This window comes from Ruditapes philippinarum, unplaced genomic scaffold (genome assembly GCF_026571515.1).
Source record: "Ruditapes philippinarum isolate M1 unplaced genomic scaffold, ASM2657151v2 ctg2314_1_1_1_1, whole genome shotgun sequence".
In the NCBI taxonomy this organism is placed as follows: domain Eukaryota; kingdom Metazoa; phylum Mollusca; class Bivalvia; order Venerida; family Veneridae; genus Ruditapes; species Ruditapes philippinarum.
The window spans coordinates 344,122-363,800 of NW_026858538.1; the positions used below are offsets into that span (position 1 = coordinate 344,122).

Sequence of the window (19,679 nt, forward strand, 5' to 3'; positions counted from 1 at the left end):
GGCACACCATCCGCCGTTTTGTCGTGTACCTATATATAGAACTGAAATATTATATTCATGAACGAAGTCCGACACCAGAGTGTTGGCTCTTGCGGGGTAAACATTCATTGTGCCCTTTATACAAAATTATCTTCGTTCCGCTGAAAATATGTCGTATGTCCATTTCGCTGGCATGTAACCTTCCAAAACATTAAAATAAAAAAAGAATCCTATTGAAATTTACAACAAACTTTTTTGTTGATACTACACTTAATAAATATAATTTATTTTAGTTTGATAATTGTTATTATAACCATAAATTGTTCCCTATATAGACAACAATCTCTGTTACACTTAGAATATGTCCATTTCGCGGCCGTTTTAAAAGCATAGAATAGTTTAAAACAAAATATAAAAATTTGCAACTATTTGCGATACATTTTAAAATAAAGTTACATTTTTCACTCAATTTATCTGTTTCATTACTCATATCTTTATTATATTCATACAAAAGCGCATATTGTGCCTGTTGTGCTAAACATGTGTCCGTTGTACCGGTTACGCCAAAAATCTTCGTTGCGTATTTTAGTCATACCCACGTTCTCTGCCTTTCATTTCAAATTTGACTAAAATATGGCGCTATTGCCGTGTGGTATTCATTCGCGTTGAGTTTTGAGTTTATTCAAATTAAAATAAAATTGATTTATATGGGTTACATAACGTAAAGTTAATGTACATATGAAAAATATCATCTAACTAAAAATATACACCTATTTTAAAGCACAAACAGTTAAATTTACATTTCAAGAAAACTATTTTGCGTCGCCCTTGTTAAGCACAAACAGTTAATTTTACATTTGAAGAAAACTATTTTGTGTCGCCCTTGTTAAAAAATAGTGAACTCTTTGCCGTAAAGATTATCCGGTAGGTAGATGGGTGTTATCCATAAAAATCGAATATTCAGCTTAACGGCGATTCCTTGCGTTTTTAGAAATGCTAATACTTGTTTTTTTGTTGTCTTCATAATTAGTAAAAATGTATTTAGAATTAACAGCTGATTTTACATAGCCCACTTTCGTTTCCGAAGCGGCAAGTGTTATTGTTATTTTTTTGTTTTTTTTTCCTATCATAGGTTACCTCTGTTCCATTGCTTTAAAAATTACGGGTACCCTCTTAGCACTATCTTGAATTATGTAATGTTTATCAGTTTTTACTTATTTAACAATTATTCGCTTTGTGCTTTGTTAAAACCGATAAAGAAATTATTTCGTGACAAAACGACACACTAGCATACAAAATGTAACAGAGTAACAGTACTTTCCTGTTGTTATCATTATTGAAAATAATAAGAATTAAGAATCCCCAAAAAGTTATCTTGGGCAAATGAAAGTAAATTTCTTAATTCTAATCCACAATCAACACTTCAGAACTGTTTTCACTTTGATATTAAGTCAACGTGCATTTTCTAGATCTGAAAAAATACAACTGTTTTTAGAAGCCGTTTGTTCGTTTTATACAATTCGTTGCTGAACTATACAGTAATTTGTGAACCTTCAGAAACTTGTCATTTGCTTATTGAGACAATTGTTATGCGTTTATTCACATGATATTGGTTATGGCGGGCGTGTTTTTCCTACTCGGTCGAAAATAAATAGAAATATCGTAATGTGGGTAGAAATAAATGTCTATCCTGTTCGCATTGGTACGTTTTATATGCCATATAAATTTTGAATAGTGATACATGGATATAAAATATGATCTTTAACTGTAACCTTAAGTTTAAGGACAGGTGTGCTGATTTTCTTACTACTAGTTGTATGCAGTGATATAGAAGAGAATCCTGGTCAAAGGAACTGGTAGAAGCAGTGATCATCGATCGCTTGAGGATCAGACACACACCTTTCATTTCCTCAAATATCACCTTCTTTTAAACGAGAAACCATCACCATCTGAACCTCGAACCCCAACCAGTAATAATGCATGTAATAGTGCAGAGGTACTTAAATATTTACGGGACATGATATCAGAGGTATGAAATGATCTTTCTTCTATTAACAATCAAAAACGATATCAATATGAATGTAATCACTTTAAAGTTGAAAATGAATCATTAAAAAAAAGAGAGAGAATAAAATATAATCAAGAAGAAAACGGACAAATTTGAAGACTATTCTAGAAGGAACAATGCACGCATAAAATTTATTGAAGGATTTATATAAGAATCATGGAGCTTTACGGAATGTGACATTTCACGGACTGTGACATTTCACGGACTGTAAACGCCTGGCCTAGTAACTGCTAGAGAAAACGGACGCTATGCATCGATGAACTATGATAAACTTATTATTACTGGCGATTTTAATACCAGAACAGTAGCTTTCCTAGATTAAATTCCTTTTTGATAGCAATGAACTGTGAGTCGGATTGTTTTGATTTACAGAGAAGCAAAAACGATAATTCTAGATAAAATAATTCTGGTAAATTTTTAGTTGAATTATATTTACAACATACACATAGTAAATGGAGTGTCAACAAAGTGAAGAACATAAAAAAAATTTATTAGGTCAATATAGGTTAACATACAATGTTCGTGACTATGATTAATATATAGTTTCTAAGAGGCATTCCAAGAATATCTGTCGTAAAAAAACTAATTAATATATCTGAAAACAGAAATCAGCTTTTAAATTCAAGAATTTTGATCCGTAGTAAAAAACGATACAAAAAACAATGACGTCATAAATAATACCAAACGTCTGGCTAAATTTTTTTGACCACAGTTAATATTTCAGGAAAATCAAATTTCCCTTGTTGATTAAATAGATGAACTAACATATTTATTCTTATGCATTATTTTTTACAGTTGAAGAAATAACAAAGTCAATTCTAAAAATAAAGTCGGTCAAATATCAAGGTGAAGACGGTATAGGCGCAGAGTTCTATAAGATTTCTTGTCATAGTATATCTTTTTTGTGTAGATTATGTAATAAAATCCTGATAAATTTCCCAGACGCATGGTGTCAAAGCATCATGGTTCCTCTGTATAAATCAGGTAATGGAAATCATCCACCTAACCATAGAGGAATTTCATAAACGGATGTATTTTAAAAAATATTTTCATACATTATTAAGGAAATGTTAGATAAATGGACAAACCATTTTCATATTATTGACGAGGCTCATGCTGGTTTTAGATCCGGATATTGTTGATAACATGTTTTCACTTCGGGTTAGGATTCAAAAGGACATTTCAAGGCCACAAGGTAGATTCTATGTTTTGTCCTAAGACTTTAAAAAGCCATTCACTCACTTGTACATTATAATATATTTAGTAACATTTAAAGTATATGTGCAAAAAAATTTAAACGAAAGTTCGTATTTCAATGTATTCAAAGACTGAAAACAAAGACATGTTTGTTTAACACAAATGCTCCCTCCTTAGATTCTTGCCATTGACAATATTTAAAAACAAAATTGATGTTTACCCATTCACTCAGTTAAGGACAGAAAAGTTGCCAAAATAATTGTAAACACAGTAATATAACTTGACAGAATCATGGCGTTTTGTAATTGTGAAAAATATAAGTTGGTAAGTCATTGCTATGACTTATGATGAAGTTTAAAAATATTAATTTATCAAGTTTATATAATGCAAGACTTTGAACCCAGTGACCACAAACTCCATCCAAACTTAAAGGACCACATTCGGTATGTTCCTTGTAAACACTGGGGACCTTGACCCAACTGACCCCTATCTCAATCCAATGATGCAAGTTATCATCCTTTCAAATATGAAAAATATCAGTCAAAAACGAAAGGCTGTTTAAGAAAATGTGTAGAAATCTATTATTGGAATCATAACCAAGACCCACTGACCCCTAACTCAATCGAAAGGAAGAATAACATGCAAATTATATTCCTACCAAATATGAAAGACATCTGTCCATAAATAAAGCCTATATGGACAAAAGTGTTAAAACTTTTTTTAGCATTGGCCATGTAGACCCAACTGACCAAAGGAAGACGATCATGCAAGTTATCATCCTACCAAATATAAAAAGATAAGTCAACAAATGGAGGCAGTGGAAGCAAATATGTAGAAATCTACTTTTGGCATCCATGACCCGCTGACCACTACCTAAATCAAAAGGAAGAATACCATGTAAGTAATCTTCTTACCGAATATGAAATACATGTGTCAACAAGCAATTATCATAGTATTGCAAGCAATCCATAAGTCCCCTACCGGTAAGAGCCCAAGCAACATTCTGAAGGGCCATTGGCCATTCACTTATGTTTCTATTTTAAGTAAATTTGTTGAAAAAGTTCTTTAAAAGTAAGCACAGTGAACAGACAGACAGACGGACTGAAGGACAGTCTAAAGTTATTTTTTAAACATCCCTGTTATCAAAATATAACATTTTAAAAGCAAAATTTAAAAAAAAAGGAGATAACGATGTCATACATGATGTGAGTGTAACAAAGAACAATTAGTAATGAAGGTATGAATATTGAATATTTATTTTGAAATTGAAGTAAATGAAAGTTAAAAGAACAAATAGGAAAAATTAAAAGTTTAAGGAGGAGATAATTCTGGAAATATGGATGCTAGATTTATAAACCTTGTCATATTATAATGATGTGGGAGTTTGAAGAAAATTCTATCATGATTGAAGAAGTTGGAGTAAAAATTACCAATTTCTCAAAAAAAAGTCTAAGTTCAAAAGGGCATAATTCTGGAAATAGTCTTGCTAGATCATTGAACACTCACAAATGTTGAGTGATAATAAGAAACATTTATATGAAGTTTGAAGTAGATACGTTCAGAAAAAAAGAAGTTATTAAAAAAACAATGTTTTTTTTCATGAAAATTTTAAGTTCAAGGGAGGTACTTCTGATAAATTTTGTGCTACAGTTGTAAACTTTATCACATATGATGTGGTTGATGACTAGCAACTTATTTTTAAAGTTTGAAGAAAATACCTTAAGAAATAAAGAACTTATAGTGAAAAAAACTTAAAAACTAAAATCAGAAATCTTGAAATTCAGTCTATTTGTTGCCATAGCAACCAGAATTTTCAACACAGGAAGATAAGAAAAGGATGTTCATAATTTCCATACTGCCATCTACCCATATGTCAAGTTTCATAAAAATATTTTCAATACTTTTTGCGTTATCACTGGATCCAGGTTATGTGTAAAATCTGCCATATTTTCAGTCTATTTGTTGCCATAGTAACCAGAATTTTCAGCATAGGAAAAAAAGAAAAAGACGTGCATAATCTCCATACTGCCATCTATCCATATATCAAGTTTCATAAAAAAATTTTCAGTACTTTTTGCGTTATCGCGGGATCCAGGTTATGTGTAAAATTTGCCATATTTGTTGCCATAGCAACCAGAATTTTCAACATAGGAAGAAAAGAAAAAGACGTGCATAATCTCCATACTGCCATCTATCCATATACCAAGTTTCATTAAAATATTTTCAGTACTTTTTGTGTTTTCGCGGGATCCAGTGTTGTGGACGGACGGACTGACGGACGGACAGACAGACGGACAGACGGACGGAGGGTAAACCTAAAGTCCCCTCCGGTAGACCGGTAGGGGACTAATAAATAAAGGCTTTATGGGCAAAATAGTGTAAAATCTACTTTTAGCATCCGTGATCTGAACCCAACTGACCCTTAACTTCATTCAAATGATGAATACCATGTTAGTCATCTTCCTACCAAATATGAAATACATTTGTCAATAACTACGTACATGCTGTATGGGCAAAAGTGTAAAAACCTATTTTTAGCATTGGAGACCTTGACCCAACTGACCCCAAACTCCACCCAAAGGAAAACACACCAATGTTATGTTCCTACCAAATATAATAAAAACATCTGTCAATAGAATATGGTCAACACACCTGTAAAAGTGTAAAATTCAATTTTTGACATTGGTGACCTTGGTCCAAATGATCCCTTACTAAACCCAAAGGAAGAGGACCTTCCTTATCAGTTAGTATTAAACGTGAAAGACATCAACTTGCAAATTAAGGCTGTATAAGCAAAAATGTAAAAATTTGCTTTTTACACCAGTGATTTGACCCTAGAGGCCCCTTCACAAAAAATTAGCGGACCATTTGAGGTATCCTCCTATCAAACTTGAAAGATACCATTAAATAAATGAAATAATTAGGAGAATTTAAGATAAAACTTGCCGGAATAGGTTAACCATACAATACCCTATGTTCAAAGTGATAAAAAGGGAAATAACTGGGAAAATGAATGACACAGCTATATAACTTGGCAACATCATGTACTTTGTATTGATAAGTAGGTGTGGTAATAATGAAGCCATAAGTAAAGACAAAACTTTAGATACATACATGTTTACACTACAATTCTTCCATAGTAACAGATGTTGCATTTCGCGCATGCGCATTCTGCGTAGGGCAATAACATTGACTACGGTTTAGGATCATTTAAGGCTTTGGCGTGATTTCATGTTATGTCAACCAGAAAACAGTAGTTTTGGAATGACATAAAGCGGTTAGTACTTAAAACGTGAATTGATATTCATAACAGATATACGAAAATATGCGGGACATCTAATTCAATGGTCAAAATGCGCATACAAAAGTCGTGTATATAAGGTATCATTAGACGACTTTTTCATCCGTGATTTAAATTTAAACAAAAGGGTGTTAAAGATAAATTTAGAGATTAAGTTTAATAACACCTGTATTACATAATATAACACAATTTGTATTGTACACTTCCTTTGGATTGGCCAGGCGGTAAGAGTCAAACAGATGGACTCGCGACGGGTTGTTTGTTTAGTATCATTCAACCGGGACGTTTTAGAACTATGACATAGTTAATCATGTACAATTATGAAAATCGTAATTTAAGTAACTTTTACATATACCGATCTCATCTATGTTTATTGATTTGTGAAGTGACAATAGAGCATTGAAAAAAATTAACATGTGTTACGAGGAACCGGATATAATGTGTGTTATTTCACTTCCCACTACCAATCTTCTCTCAATATTTGTTTTAAAAAAACTATTTATTTATCTAAAATACATGTAAATTTATGTGACTTAAACATTTTCTGTTTTGCATCACAGTCAAATCAGATTAAGGATGAAATCAGGTAAACTGAAAATGCATTATATCACATTTTCTGACTTTTTTCAGAATGATAATTAACCTTGATTTCATATGTTATAAAATTACTTTTTTCTTCTTTTTTTGTGAACTATTTCAACAACAATTTAGTTAGTTCTTTATTTGCTTAAACATGTAGCTATATTTCCACGTTTTCTTTAAAAAATCTTAATGTCAGGTTCGTGACCGTAAGGTGGAATTCTTAAACAATTACCTTTTCCGTGCCTTTTTATGGCAATCTTTGCCACAAAAACTATAAAGAAATCTTTTCTATTTTTGTTAAAAGCTTTTTTATATAATTTTCTACCTTTTACCTTAAATTTACTTGGAATTGTCTATGAACTTCTACTATATTTCTATGTAAGGCCATGCTTTTTTTGCCCTACGCAGATTGCCCATGCGCGCGAAAGTACTACTTCCGGTCGATTTTTCATAGCAACGTATCGCGTCGTAAAAAGGTCTATGCCCAACTTGCCGGTTTAGGTTAACCAATTATTCATTTTGAAAGTGCTGAAAAGGGCAATTACTTTGTAAAAAGGTAGGCCATAGCTTTGCTCAGATTATGTTCTTTGTAATGATTAGTCAGTGAGTTTGTTTGCACTGTGGACGTCTTCCGTTATCCTCAATTTACTACATTTCATGCATGAAATAGTTGAGTAAACTTTTACAGTTGCCAGTAACGCGGTATCCAAAAGGCTATTACAATATGATAAAGTTGCTAGATAATATTGGGAGAAAAAAAATGAGTTACACATGTACGCGAACTTTTATACAAATTCGAGAATGATTATGTTTGGATAAGTAAAAAAAGAGAGACCATAATATGTTTTATCTTCTTTAAAACAACGTATTGCCGACTGTTTGGGACAAAACTGGTCTGACGACATCCATTCCTCAACGAGATGTGACACATATACTACATTTAAAAATTTATTGAACGATGAACATGGGTTTGCCTTTTCCTTTTAGGAAATCACTGGCGCTTTTCATATGTTCAAATCATAGGCTAAACATGGAAATTGGGCGACATGATAGTATTGAGGGATCAGATTAGAAGGATCTTACACCGACTGCCTTGAGCTAGATATTCCTGTCTGTGATGACAGCCAGTCTTTGGTCCTTTTTCTTGCATATTACGCATAAATGATATTTGAATAAATATAACGAAAAAATAATTTTATATGTAGCACAATTTTTAAGGTGCGTTAAAATGACGTCATATAAATCACGCGATTTGACTAACATGGGAGTATAAGACAGGTTTTTCTTGCACCGGTGTAAACGGTAATCCTGTCTGATATGCAAGAATATAAGAATCTTACACCGGCTGCCGGTCCAGACCGGAATATCTAGCTCGAGGGTAATTGTTTACGGTGTTTACGGCTGTTGTAATGACAGCCGAGGTTAGTTTTTTTTTCTTCCACATTACATATTTATGATATTATGTTAAGAAATAACGAAACTAATATTTTAAATTAAAACTTTTTCTTAAAGTAGCTGATGAATTTACAACTTCATTCATTATGGCATAATGACGTCATCCTACGAACGCAATTCAATCATAAAAGGCGCATGGAAATGACGTCAATTAAAACACGTGACTTGTCTTACATGGGGGTGTAAGACAGATTTTTCTAGTACCAGTGTAAGCAGTAGATAATCCTGTCTGATATGCAAGAAAGAATAGTGTAATATCCAGGTATTATGTGACGCTTATGTGACTTTTCCTGTTTTATGGAAAGTAAATTATTTATTGTAATATTCAATGTTAAATTTCATTTAAAGTCTTGATTTTTCGAAGGAAATTTAGCCATTTTGTCTGGTTAAATTTAGATAGCTTATACCCGGTTTTGGTAGATAATTTTGTACCCGTTTTTGGTAGATAGTTTTCTACCAGTTTTTGGTAGAGATTTTCTACCAGTTTTTGGCATCGACCATTTTTGGGTAGCTACTATTCTACCAATTCTGGGTCGGTTCTACCAATTCTTGGTATTTTACCCATTTTGGTCATTTGTACCTCTGCCTAGTATAAAAGCAGCAGATTCTTGGTCTCAAGGAAGTTCAGATTTAGAAATTCTTGGTAGTAGGCGTACGTTAATTTGTCTGCTAAAATCTTAAGTTTAATATTAAATTTAAGTAACTAACAAGTCAAGTTTATTAAAATACTAGAATTATATCTAGTTGAGTTAAATACAGAGCTTAGATATTTTTATACAACCGATATTAGATCTAGAATTTTATATAACTTTTACATAACTGATAGAGATTTTTACTACACTGTTTATTGAAGTAAATCTGGTAACTATTGTTACCGCGGAGTACAACTGATACACGTAACACGGAGATTTTTGGTTCATCAGTACTAAATATTATTTTGAAGGTGTAGCGGTACTTAATTATTGTAAGGTGATTTGTGAGCTGTTTTGAGTTATTAAGACAGCCGTTTGCTGATATAAATTATTCATGATTGTTTATCAATTATTGTTATTAGAAATATAAACTTGTTGAATAAATTTTATAACTGTTTACAACGATGTTGCCTGATTACTATCAGATGAGTTGGAGATCTACACATCACATCAGTTCTGTACCTGATTGTATTAATACCTTGAAAGCCTGAGTACCAATAAACAGTTAGAGTACAGGGTATCCAGCATACTTAAGAGTCCCCGACCGTAACAATATGTCCATACTACTTTATTAAAAGTAAACGATAAGCTACAGAAAATGAATATCATACCTTTTATTTGGTCCAAATTTAAAAGTATAAGACAACAATATCTGTTTAACCTTTTCCCTCATATAGACGTGTTTTGACGGCTTTCCCCCCCCCCCATTTTTGAGGCCTCAAACAGTGAAAAAAATGCCCTATTTAGGCCCAAAACACTATTTTTTGCTTTGTGCCCCCTTCTGTTTGGGGGGTTTGAAGTGGGTGGCAGTCCCCCTCATCGCCAAGAAAATTTTGGACATGTGACAGGCTTAAAATGGCCTCAGATCATGTCATTATAAGTAATATGGTTTACCCAAAAAGTTTAATTTTCTTTCTTCAGTTCAAAAGATACAGAGCGGACACGAAAGTTTGAAACTGATAATGACTTATTGTCCCATGACCTTGGTCATTATACGCCGAAATTTTTTCGGGCCTAAAAAGAACAAGACTCTTAGTCACCTATCCATTTGAATAATCCTCGTATACAGTGATAAATCAAGTTTGGATATCATTGTTAAGATTTATTAGATAATATTACTAACCTCTCTTCATTAACCGCAAAACACCGAAGTCTTTTCATCAGTTTTTCAACACATTCAATGACAGTCTGCAATAAACAAATGAAGAAATTTAGCAAAATGCTGATGCAAACAACTGTTTACTTAAGTTCAAATGAAACACGAGTGCATTTGTGAGATAAAATGCTATACAACACAAAATAGTTGGAACAGAAGAAAAACCTTTTTGTTTCTAAACAATTGAACTTTGCCACAATGCAGTAGTGTCTGGTAAATTTGGGGGTCGAGGTATTATTTCAGAATGTCAAATGAAAGACAATGTGCAGGTGTGTTTAATGTTCAGACACAAAGGCCATAGTTTAAAATTGATTCATTATAAAGTATTCTTACTCGATAAAATTTTAGGTATTTACTGTACCATATGGCAGCATTAAATATTGAAATAAAGTACAGTTATTTTTCTTAAAAAACTATCTTTTCAATTAACCATCACCTATTTCTGAAAAAATAAAAAAAATTAACGATTTATAATCATCATTATATACATGAATCATAATGTTAAACGTTTCATAAATATTTCTGAAAAGCAAACCTCTCTTGCTATGACCTTTAGACTAACTCCCAGCTATTGATATTTTTTTTTTTCTAACAAAAATGCTTATTCCAGTATGAGTTGATTCCCTTTCATTATTTAACTATGAATTAAAGAAAAGCTATGGACTCTTGGGACAGGGCCAATTTTGACCCAAAAGCTTTAATTTGAATAATCTTAAAAGATGACAAAGTTTTTTGCTAAATATCTAAGCTCTTAAAAAACAAGTAACAGAAAGAGCATCGAAACACGAGGCTATCTGATTAATACGAGGGGGCGTAGTCTCCGAGTATAAATCAGATTGCCTCGTGTTTCGATGTTCTGTCTCTTTTGTATCATAGTCAATCATAAAAACACGTTCCCTGATACCACAATATGAAACCCCGGATAAAAGTAACCAATGAACGAGCATCTAAATATGACATTTCTGTCGCTTTCACTTTCTCTGCCGTCACAATAAGTAAACCCCAGCAAAAATGAGCCAATCAATGGGCATGCTCTGGAGTGCGGGTAACTAATACATGCACTCCAGTTAACGCACGGTGCATGTATATATGTATACGATTTAACTCGGACACATTTTCAACAGAACTATGATACAATTTATTGTTGAAACACACAATCTACGCTTTACCGGCTGTTTGTGGCGAAAAATATATTGATTTAATGTATTCAAAGAAATTAACTCAATTATTGTGCAGAGACGAAAATAAAATGACAAGTTATAAGATTCAAATTCTAACTATAGCACTGTTTTCTTTCCAGTTCTTGCTAGTGTTCTATACATACTCTTTTAACCATTATAAAGTACTCAGACTTACAAGACAATGCATCTATGTTGTAGGCTTTATAGCTCTAGAGAAGACAGTTTTTTGTTTTGATTTTTTTATTCCTTTCGGCTGTCATGACTCCGTTATATCCCCATCAACCATTTTACAGGGATATATTGCTTATCTAATGTATTAAAAACATGGCAACAAGCAAAGAAATTTGAACATATATAGTAACAATTTAAACTATTTTCTGCATATTTTGAACATTTCCATCACGATAGGGTATACATAATTTACCTTTTCTTCTCCATTTACATCAAATGTCGACGTTAGACCCCCAGTAATTTGGTTTGAATCTTTGATATAATAACAGATTGTCGCACAGCATACATCAACAGGAAACACATCCTCTGCGATTATTTCCCTTAACTCAAATGGTTTTAAACAAGCCGCTATTGTTCGAGGCAGGTAAAAATCTACTTCAAACAATGGTTGAAGGATTTTCAAAACATCTCTTAGATTGCTTAAATAATAGAATATAGCAGGTAAAAATAAATAACAATTTGTGATTGCAATGCAATCTACGCTACATGTATTTCTAATCCGATATACTGTCACCCCTACTTTTTTTATTTGTTTGGCAAGTTCAGTTCAACAAATTTTGGTAAATTATTTACTTTTTCTAAAAGCAAACAAATAGAAAGGTTTAAACAAAACTTTAAAGATAAAATAAAGAACTACAATTACCGTAGTTGTTTATTTTATTGCTATTTTCAATTTTTACAGGTAGGTATAGTTACACTTGTGTTTTTTTGGTCCAAGTATGCTCATTGTCCAAATTTAATTGCTGTACATCAAAAGACAAGAAAGTAGGTCAATTCTTCAAAATCTATGTCAACTGATATCGAAGTTCCATTTTACATCTAAAACTGTGCACATGGTCAAAATTTCATAGAGTCTAAAACTATCCACATGGTCCAAATTTCATAGTTGTACATCAAAAAGCAATAAAGTAGGTCACTTCGTCAAATTATCTAGGTTAGCTGATATCAAAGTTTAAAGGTAAGTCACTTTATCAAAATCTAGGTCAGCTAATATCAAATTTCAATTTTACATCTAAAACTTTGCACAAGGTCCGATCTCATTTGACCTTTACGGTCAATAATTATCTATTAAAATGTCAAGGTCACATCTGAATTATTCAAAATGTTTGTTTGGTAGAAAGTCTTGTTTTGTCCAAGCATAAACCAAATTCGTACATAATTAAAACGAATTTGACAATTTAACCCAAATTCAATAATTTGACATTTACGGTCAATGCCAATTAAAGGTCAAGGTCACATTTGAATTATTCAATATGTTTGTTTGGTAGAAAGTTTTGTTTTATCCAAGCATAAATCAAATCTGTACAAAATTAAATAAATTTGACAATTTAACCAAAATTCAACAATTTGACTTTGACGGTCCAGGTCATTTAAAGTTCAAGGTCTAGGTCAGTCCAACTTTTTAGAAGATCAGATTATAATGTTGTTGTATCCAAGTATGAAGATAAACCATTGTTTAACTAGAAGATTTTTGTCACAAAAACATATGTCTCTCTAAACTATGTAGGGTCACTCATGTGAAGTTTCATCGATATCACACCAATAGCCTGACCTGTGAAAGCCGGACAAGATTTTTTCTATTTCTATTTAACCCGGCAACGGGAACGCCAACATGACTGTAACAACAGATTTCTTTCATTTTTTTATTATTAAAAAGCTGAGCAAAAATATATTTATTTCAGTCAATATGTGTCTGTTTTGTTTGTTTTATTGTTAATTTGGATAATAAAATTAGATTATAAGAAAATAATTATAATTTTAACTTCAATTTAATAAACAAAAATTTTCATTTTAAAGTTTTTTTAGTTTAAGGAGAATTCAATCGGAATTCCTAACACTACTAAAATATTCAGCACATATTTCTTAAAATATGAAAAACTTGATCAACAAGGAAGGGCGGGGTTCAAATAATGCAACCCCCCACACGACACAGCAACACAGGACCACCGGCAAGGAGCCCAGCAAGATCCAAATAAAAACAGGACAGGGCACAAGGCAAAGCACGGACGGGGTTGAATTGGCTCTATCTTTTATAAAACATGTTAGTTGTTTTGGTATTGTACAGTACTTAAAATGTACTTAAACTAAATGGTGAAACGCAATCAGTTAAATGTATGCTTACAATTTCCAATTGTGACCATCTTGTTTAAAGGCAGTTACTGTTTTCTCGATTTTGGCAATTCCCCACCATTTTGGCACATAATCCGCATGATTCCATTCAGTTGTTGGTTCATCAAATGGATTACACAAACCTTCTAAGAAATGAAGAAGTGGCATACCGTATAGCCAATATGGATTCTTTCCAAATGTATTCACCTTTTCAAGAAACTTTTGTAATGATTGGACCAGTGGCCTGAAAACACAAAGTAAAATATAAGATATGATATTAAGACACAATTAAGGTAAGCACAAATGTGACAAATGAAAGTGTAGTCCGACTTACTTTTTTTCTGGGAAGTATTTCAGTACATCGCTTAGTTCAATGCATGTTTTGTTGTGTGCATCCCCTTTTACCAGCAAACATTTACAAGTTCTTTGCCAATTGGTTTCATCAAGTGGAATATCAACTTCACCACAAACCAAAACAATGCAGATGGCACGCACTACTCGTATTTGAAGACTAGTCGATGCTGTGTTTCCACGAATAAGGGATTCAACCATTGGAGTTAGTATCCATGTCACAAACTATTAAAGAACGAAATTAACTGACATCCTTTAAAAATCGATATGTTACGCGCGTGTCATAACTAAATAAAAGATACTGAATAAATAGCTACCAATCACTAAAGCTTCAAATTTACTTAGTGCCCGTTTTGTACATAGTGTAAGAAGCAATTTAAGGTTTAATGTAACACATTCTTAAGTTTTTATTACAAGCAAATATCCGAACATAACTATTAACGTTTCATATAGTTCAGAGGAAAAAAATATTGAAATAACATTAACGAAATACTATTACGTCGGCATTGTTTATTCAAGCTCGGTGATTAGTGAATTTATGGTCGGAAATGTTTTTGGACTGACAGAAACACTTAACATTTTGATCTGGTACTCAAAAATTGCCAACTGTGTATACAATTTTTTGAACATTTTAATAAAAATTTGCTTTGCTCTTACGCTTTTTCCATACTCCTTTTCATCTGGAAACAATCGATTATCAACGTAATATGCTTTTCGAAGTCCATTGTACAAACATATTAGTTGGTGCACTGATTCTATGGGCGTAGTTGTGGTTTCTGTCTCACTGAAAGTAGATCTGAACCACGCCGGACAAAAGTGTTCTGCATACATTGATGCATGAAACGAATGACTCCTTTCGTGACGTCCAAAAATCAAGTTAAAACCCCTTTTAATGATGTTTTCATTCAGTTTCAATGTCACATATCCGTCATATTGATGCCATTGGTCTGTAAATGTATAATAATAGTACGATTTGTAATGACACTGCATGTACCGATAAATGAGAAGTTACATCCCTTATTTGAGAATAGTTTATATGTATATGTACCAATATTTTGCATGTAGCTTTTCCTAAAATATAACTGGAATTTCTACATTTGGAGCTTAATATTAAAAACATAATTTCATTGTTCAATAATCAGTTTTCTCTTAAATTGGCAACTTGTTATCAAAATCAATCTTATTATTAGTCAAGAAGCATGAAGAAAGAATCTTTGTATTCGGACAAATTAACTTCAACTTCTTGACAAAAAAGAATGTAATTAACTATAACTTGCCTTTATTTGCTAGCAGTTCTCTATTTATGTATAACCTTCTGTTATTAAACGTATCGCTAGAATCGCTAGAGCAATAATCTTCCCAGTCAAAAAAGTGTTTCTGTTCCCCATGACTGCATACAGCATATTTATATCTTACCGGATTCCCAAGTGTAAGCAAATATCTCGATATTTTCATTGCAATTTTCATTTCCACGTACTCACTGTTTTCACTAAAATAACAGCATAAATTATGTTAAAAGTATCATGAAAACAAACATCTTATGCACGCAAGCTGATATCGTAGAATGTGTGTGTTGTGTGTAGCTACAAGTGAGAATACTGTTTTTGAAGTTCACGATATGTAATACAAATTACATCTTACACAACAAAGAAATACATTTTCTTTTTATTTGTTGCTTTAAATAAGTTTTAATGAAATTTCTTCAATATATACTTGAATATTAAAATTTGTTTTCCCCACTGGTAGCCTCAATTTTAGACGATTTTCTCATAAATACAAGTTTAGAGCGGAACATTTGATAATTTTGCATCTATTATAAGGAAGAAAACTTATTTGTGGATTGTTACGAACATATATTAATTGTTGACATATGTGTGTACATTCAAGAAGCGACTATAAATTTGGAAAACATGGAATCTTTTGAAAGGTTGTTTTACGAACGCTGGGTTATTTACTTATCCTTCAGGCAGATGACTGTCGTTGCTTTTACACAGATTTTACAGATATTGCTCGTAGAATACTTAGATATGCCCAAATGTTATCAAGAGCAGTTTTGCATGATGAAAGAAGAGTAATGATAAGAATGTTATAAACAAAATCAAAATGTAGAGAAGAATCATTAGAGACGCATTTGGTGATCGGTAAAATGAATGAAGTAAATTTCATTTTTTATGACGTTTCAAATTTAAGTTATTTATGAATTTTAGATTTGCTTCGCTTTAAACAAAATATGATAAACAAAATCAACAAGGAAAGGCGGCGTTCAATGAACGCAACCCCCACATGACCCAGCAACAAGAACCAATGACTTAAGGAGCCCAGGCGGACCCCAAACAAACCCTGGATATATTGGACTTATCTAAGCATAAATAAAAAAAGGTACCACTTGCGGAAAATCTTTAAAAGTAGTCTTATATTTTGATTATTTTTACTGTGAAATCAAATATAGTTTTCAAGGATAAATCAGTAACCCACTGAAAAGCATAAAATAAAATGTATTTTGTTACATGTTGGTGATTGTAGGCTAACTAACATAATCCTGCCTCAATTATTAAATTTCATTTCTCATATTCGAGTTTGTTACATTAGTAAGTTTTATTTAACAGCAATTAAATTCACCCATTTTAAATCCAATTCGATGGCCTCTTAATTGATAAGATTTCCATATAGAAACGTGTTTCATCTTTTAAGAATGATTGAGTATTGCACACATAGAAAAAAAGAAGTAATGCAGATTCCAAACGTTCTTAACACTTTTAAAGTTAGCCCGTTGCGTTACTTTTTAAATAAGTACTTATTGACACAAGTGTTATTCTATAGAAATGATTTTTAACAATTCATTTAATCTTTGACATTTATTTTGCTATACGCTTATATAACTTATTTCTATTATTATTTTAATTAGTAAACTCTCGTACTTCCACTGACTGTTATGGTCGCCATATAAAAACATATTTCCTTGTTTAAATAGTAATCATATATGAAAGGTTTGTTTTATGTTTTATTGCTACTGTTGACTTTTTTAGGACATTTTTTTTCTTTTATCAGCTTTAAACAATGTTCGGTTTGACATTAAGGTACCTGACAACTTGTAACACGTTTTGTCTACTTTTCCAGCCTCCGAATTCATGCATGCTTGTCATAAGTAACATTTTTCTGTTCCCCTCGACTAAGCTATGTGGAACAAGAATATGGAAGATCACAGTTACTACATTGGATCCTGGTGCATCGTTTCTAGAAGATAAATCAATATGTTAAATATTTAAAGAAACAACAGCAAAAACAACATTTAATATTGCAAAATAAATCAGTGGGAAATAGAATTGAATATTTATAATCATCAAATACTTGATTGCATTCCATATTTAGGCACTACTTCAATTTAGCCACCCTCTCGGGTAGTTAAAAACCTGCATGAATTTAAGCAAATGCAGAAAAAAATAACATCCTCAACAAAATTTGTACTCATGGACATTTCAAACGTCCTAAATACTGGACCTGTGACTGTTTATTATACTGAGGTCTGGACATGATTAAAGGCTATGCTAGCGTTGCATATACAAACAGAATTAAATCTATGTAAAAGAACTTATTTAATAAAAAGGTTACATGGTTACAAAAAAGGGAGGTCGGTAACCCTCAACTCTATTCACAGAGATGCTTTATATCATATTATAGGATCAAATAAAATAAATTCTATAATACTGTTTTTATTCTCCTTGATAACTAAATGCCACCAAAGCGTATGTCTTTTAAGCTAATTGTGAAGGATAAACGAAACATTCAAATTGAGTCGTAATTAAAATCAAAGAATGGAAGTTCATTGTAAACATTACATGTGGAAATTAATTGAATACTACTTGTTGAATTCTAAAGTTGTGTATACGACTCGTACTTGCTATTCTAATGTAATTCCCGCAAAGAAAGCCTAGTTTATATTTTTGTTACTACATGTATTAGTGCAAAACTGTAAACAAAGATAAACATGTTTTTCTTTTAAATCTATGATACATTTTGTTTTACAAAAATCAAAAACATTAACTGAAAGTATAATCATTTAAAAAAATTTGTTATTAATTTTGGAATTTGTAAAAAACCCTCTCGCAGGGGTGTGTGTAAAAAATTTAATTTTAGCAAATTAAAAATATTAAAAATTTTTATTACAATGCAAATTTCTTGATAAAATCACAAGTAAATTTTTTTCCAATTTCAAAAGCAAGAGGGCCCAAATTTTATTCAAAAATTTAAAAATTTTTTAATTTTCCTTTTCAAAAAACCAAATTTTTGAAAAGGGGAAAACAGTTTGGGGGCTCAAAAAAGTTAATTTAATTAATTTGGGTTTTTTTCAAAAAATTTTAAGTAATTTAAAATTTTTTGCATCATGGTCACATTTCCCCTTTTTGGGAAATGTTCCCCTTTTTTTTTCAGGTTTTGGGTTTTCACCATTTTTGGGGTTCCCCGAAATTAAATTAAAAAAGGAAACCTTTTTAAATTTTTTACCCGATCAATATTTTATAAAACATGTATATACCATAAACCCTTTAGACCTACTCTGACTTATTAAAGAAGAGAAAGGAGAGAAAGACTACGGACTATAATAATAAACAAACTCTTTCATTTACATGACGGGTCTGTAAATTTTGTTTTGAGATTGGTGCTTGAAACCATTTGAAATAATCCTGAACCAATAACTCGTGTACAGACAGTCAGATCATTTGCTTAATCCTTTTTTGTCTAGAAAAACTATTTCATTTTAATTCATGCAAAATTACATAAAATAAGAAATAATGTCTAAAGAAAATAAACCTTATCATTCTTTTTAAATTTCTCTTCCTCGTCCATTGTCCGTTCCCCCTCTAAACCATTTGCTTCTTTCGAGATATTGTGTTCATTTTCTTTTAAAGATACCTGGTTTTCTTTCATGGGATGGTTGTCATTATTTCTGTCCATTTTTCTGTATTGTTTTTTCCGGGTGAAAAAAAACCTAAATTTTTTTGTCTTGTAATTTTCCTAAAATAAATTTTTTACACTTTTGAAAAAAAAATGGACTCTTTGGGTCTGGTGGGGAAAATTCCTTTGGGGGTCTTATTTAAATTCCCGTCCTTATCACCCTTTTCCCCTCGCAAAAAAAAAATCTTTTCTTTTTTCAGGGATGAAACTGGGTGGGTTTTTTCAAACAAACTCTTTATGGTTTTTTTTTGGATTTTTTCTCATTTTCTTTTTTTGTTTTTATCTTTTTTCTTTCCCAAACGTTCAACATCCCTTTTGTCACTCTTTTTCTTGCATCAAATTTTATTTTTATGTTCTCGTTTTTTGTTCCGTTTTGCTTTAGAGCCTCCGCCTTTATTTCTACACAAACGTTTCTCTCTTCGTTTGG

At 31.8% G+C, this 19,679-nt stretch overlaps 1 protein-coding gene across 1 annotated transcript in view; it reads right to left on the minus strand.

Annotated features, from left to right (window-relative positions):
* The window catches only part of LOC132753535 (E3 ubiquitin-protein ligase RNF213-like), a 115,065-nt gene extending 97,533 nt beyond the window's left edge, over positions 1-17,532 (minus strand). The window contains exons 1-7 of the mRNA XM_060744012.1: positions 17,384-17,532; positions 15,580-15,791; positions 14,960-15,249; positions 14,286-14,527; positions 13,965-14,195; positions 12,036-12,261; positions 10,398-10,462 (exon numbers count right to left, since the gene is read on the minus strand). Coding sequence (XP_060599995.1) covers positions 10,398-10,462; positions 12,036-12,261; positions 13,965-14,195; positions 14,286-14,527; positions 14,960-15,249; positions 15,580-15,791; positions 17,384-17,454 — 1,337 coding nt within the window. The 5' untranslated portion in view covers positions 17,455-17,532. The remainder of the gene's footprint in view (positions 1-10,397; positions 10,463-12,035; positions 12,262-13,964; positions 14,196-14,285; positions 14,528-14,959; positions 15,250-15,579; positions 15,792-17,383) is intronic.
* Between the last annotated feature and the right edge of the window lie 2,147 nt (positions 17,533-19,679).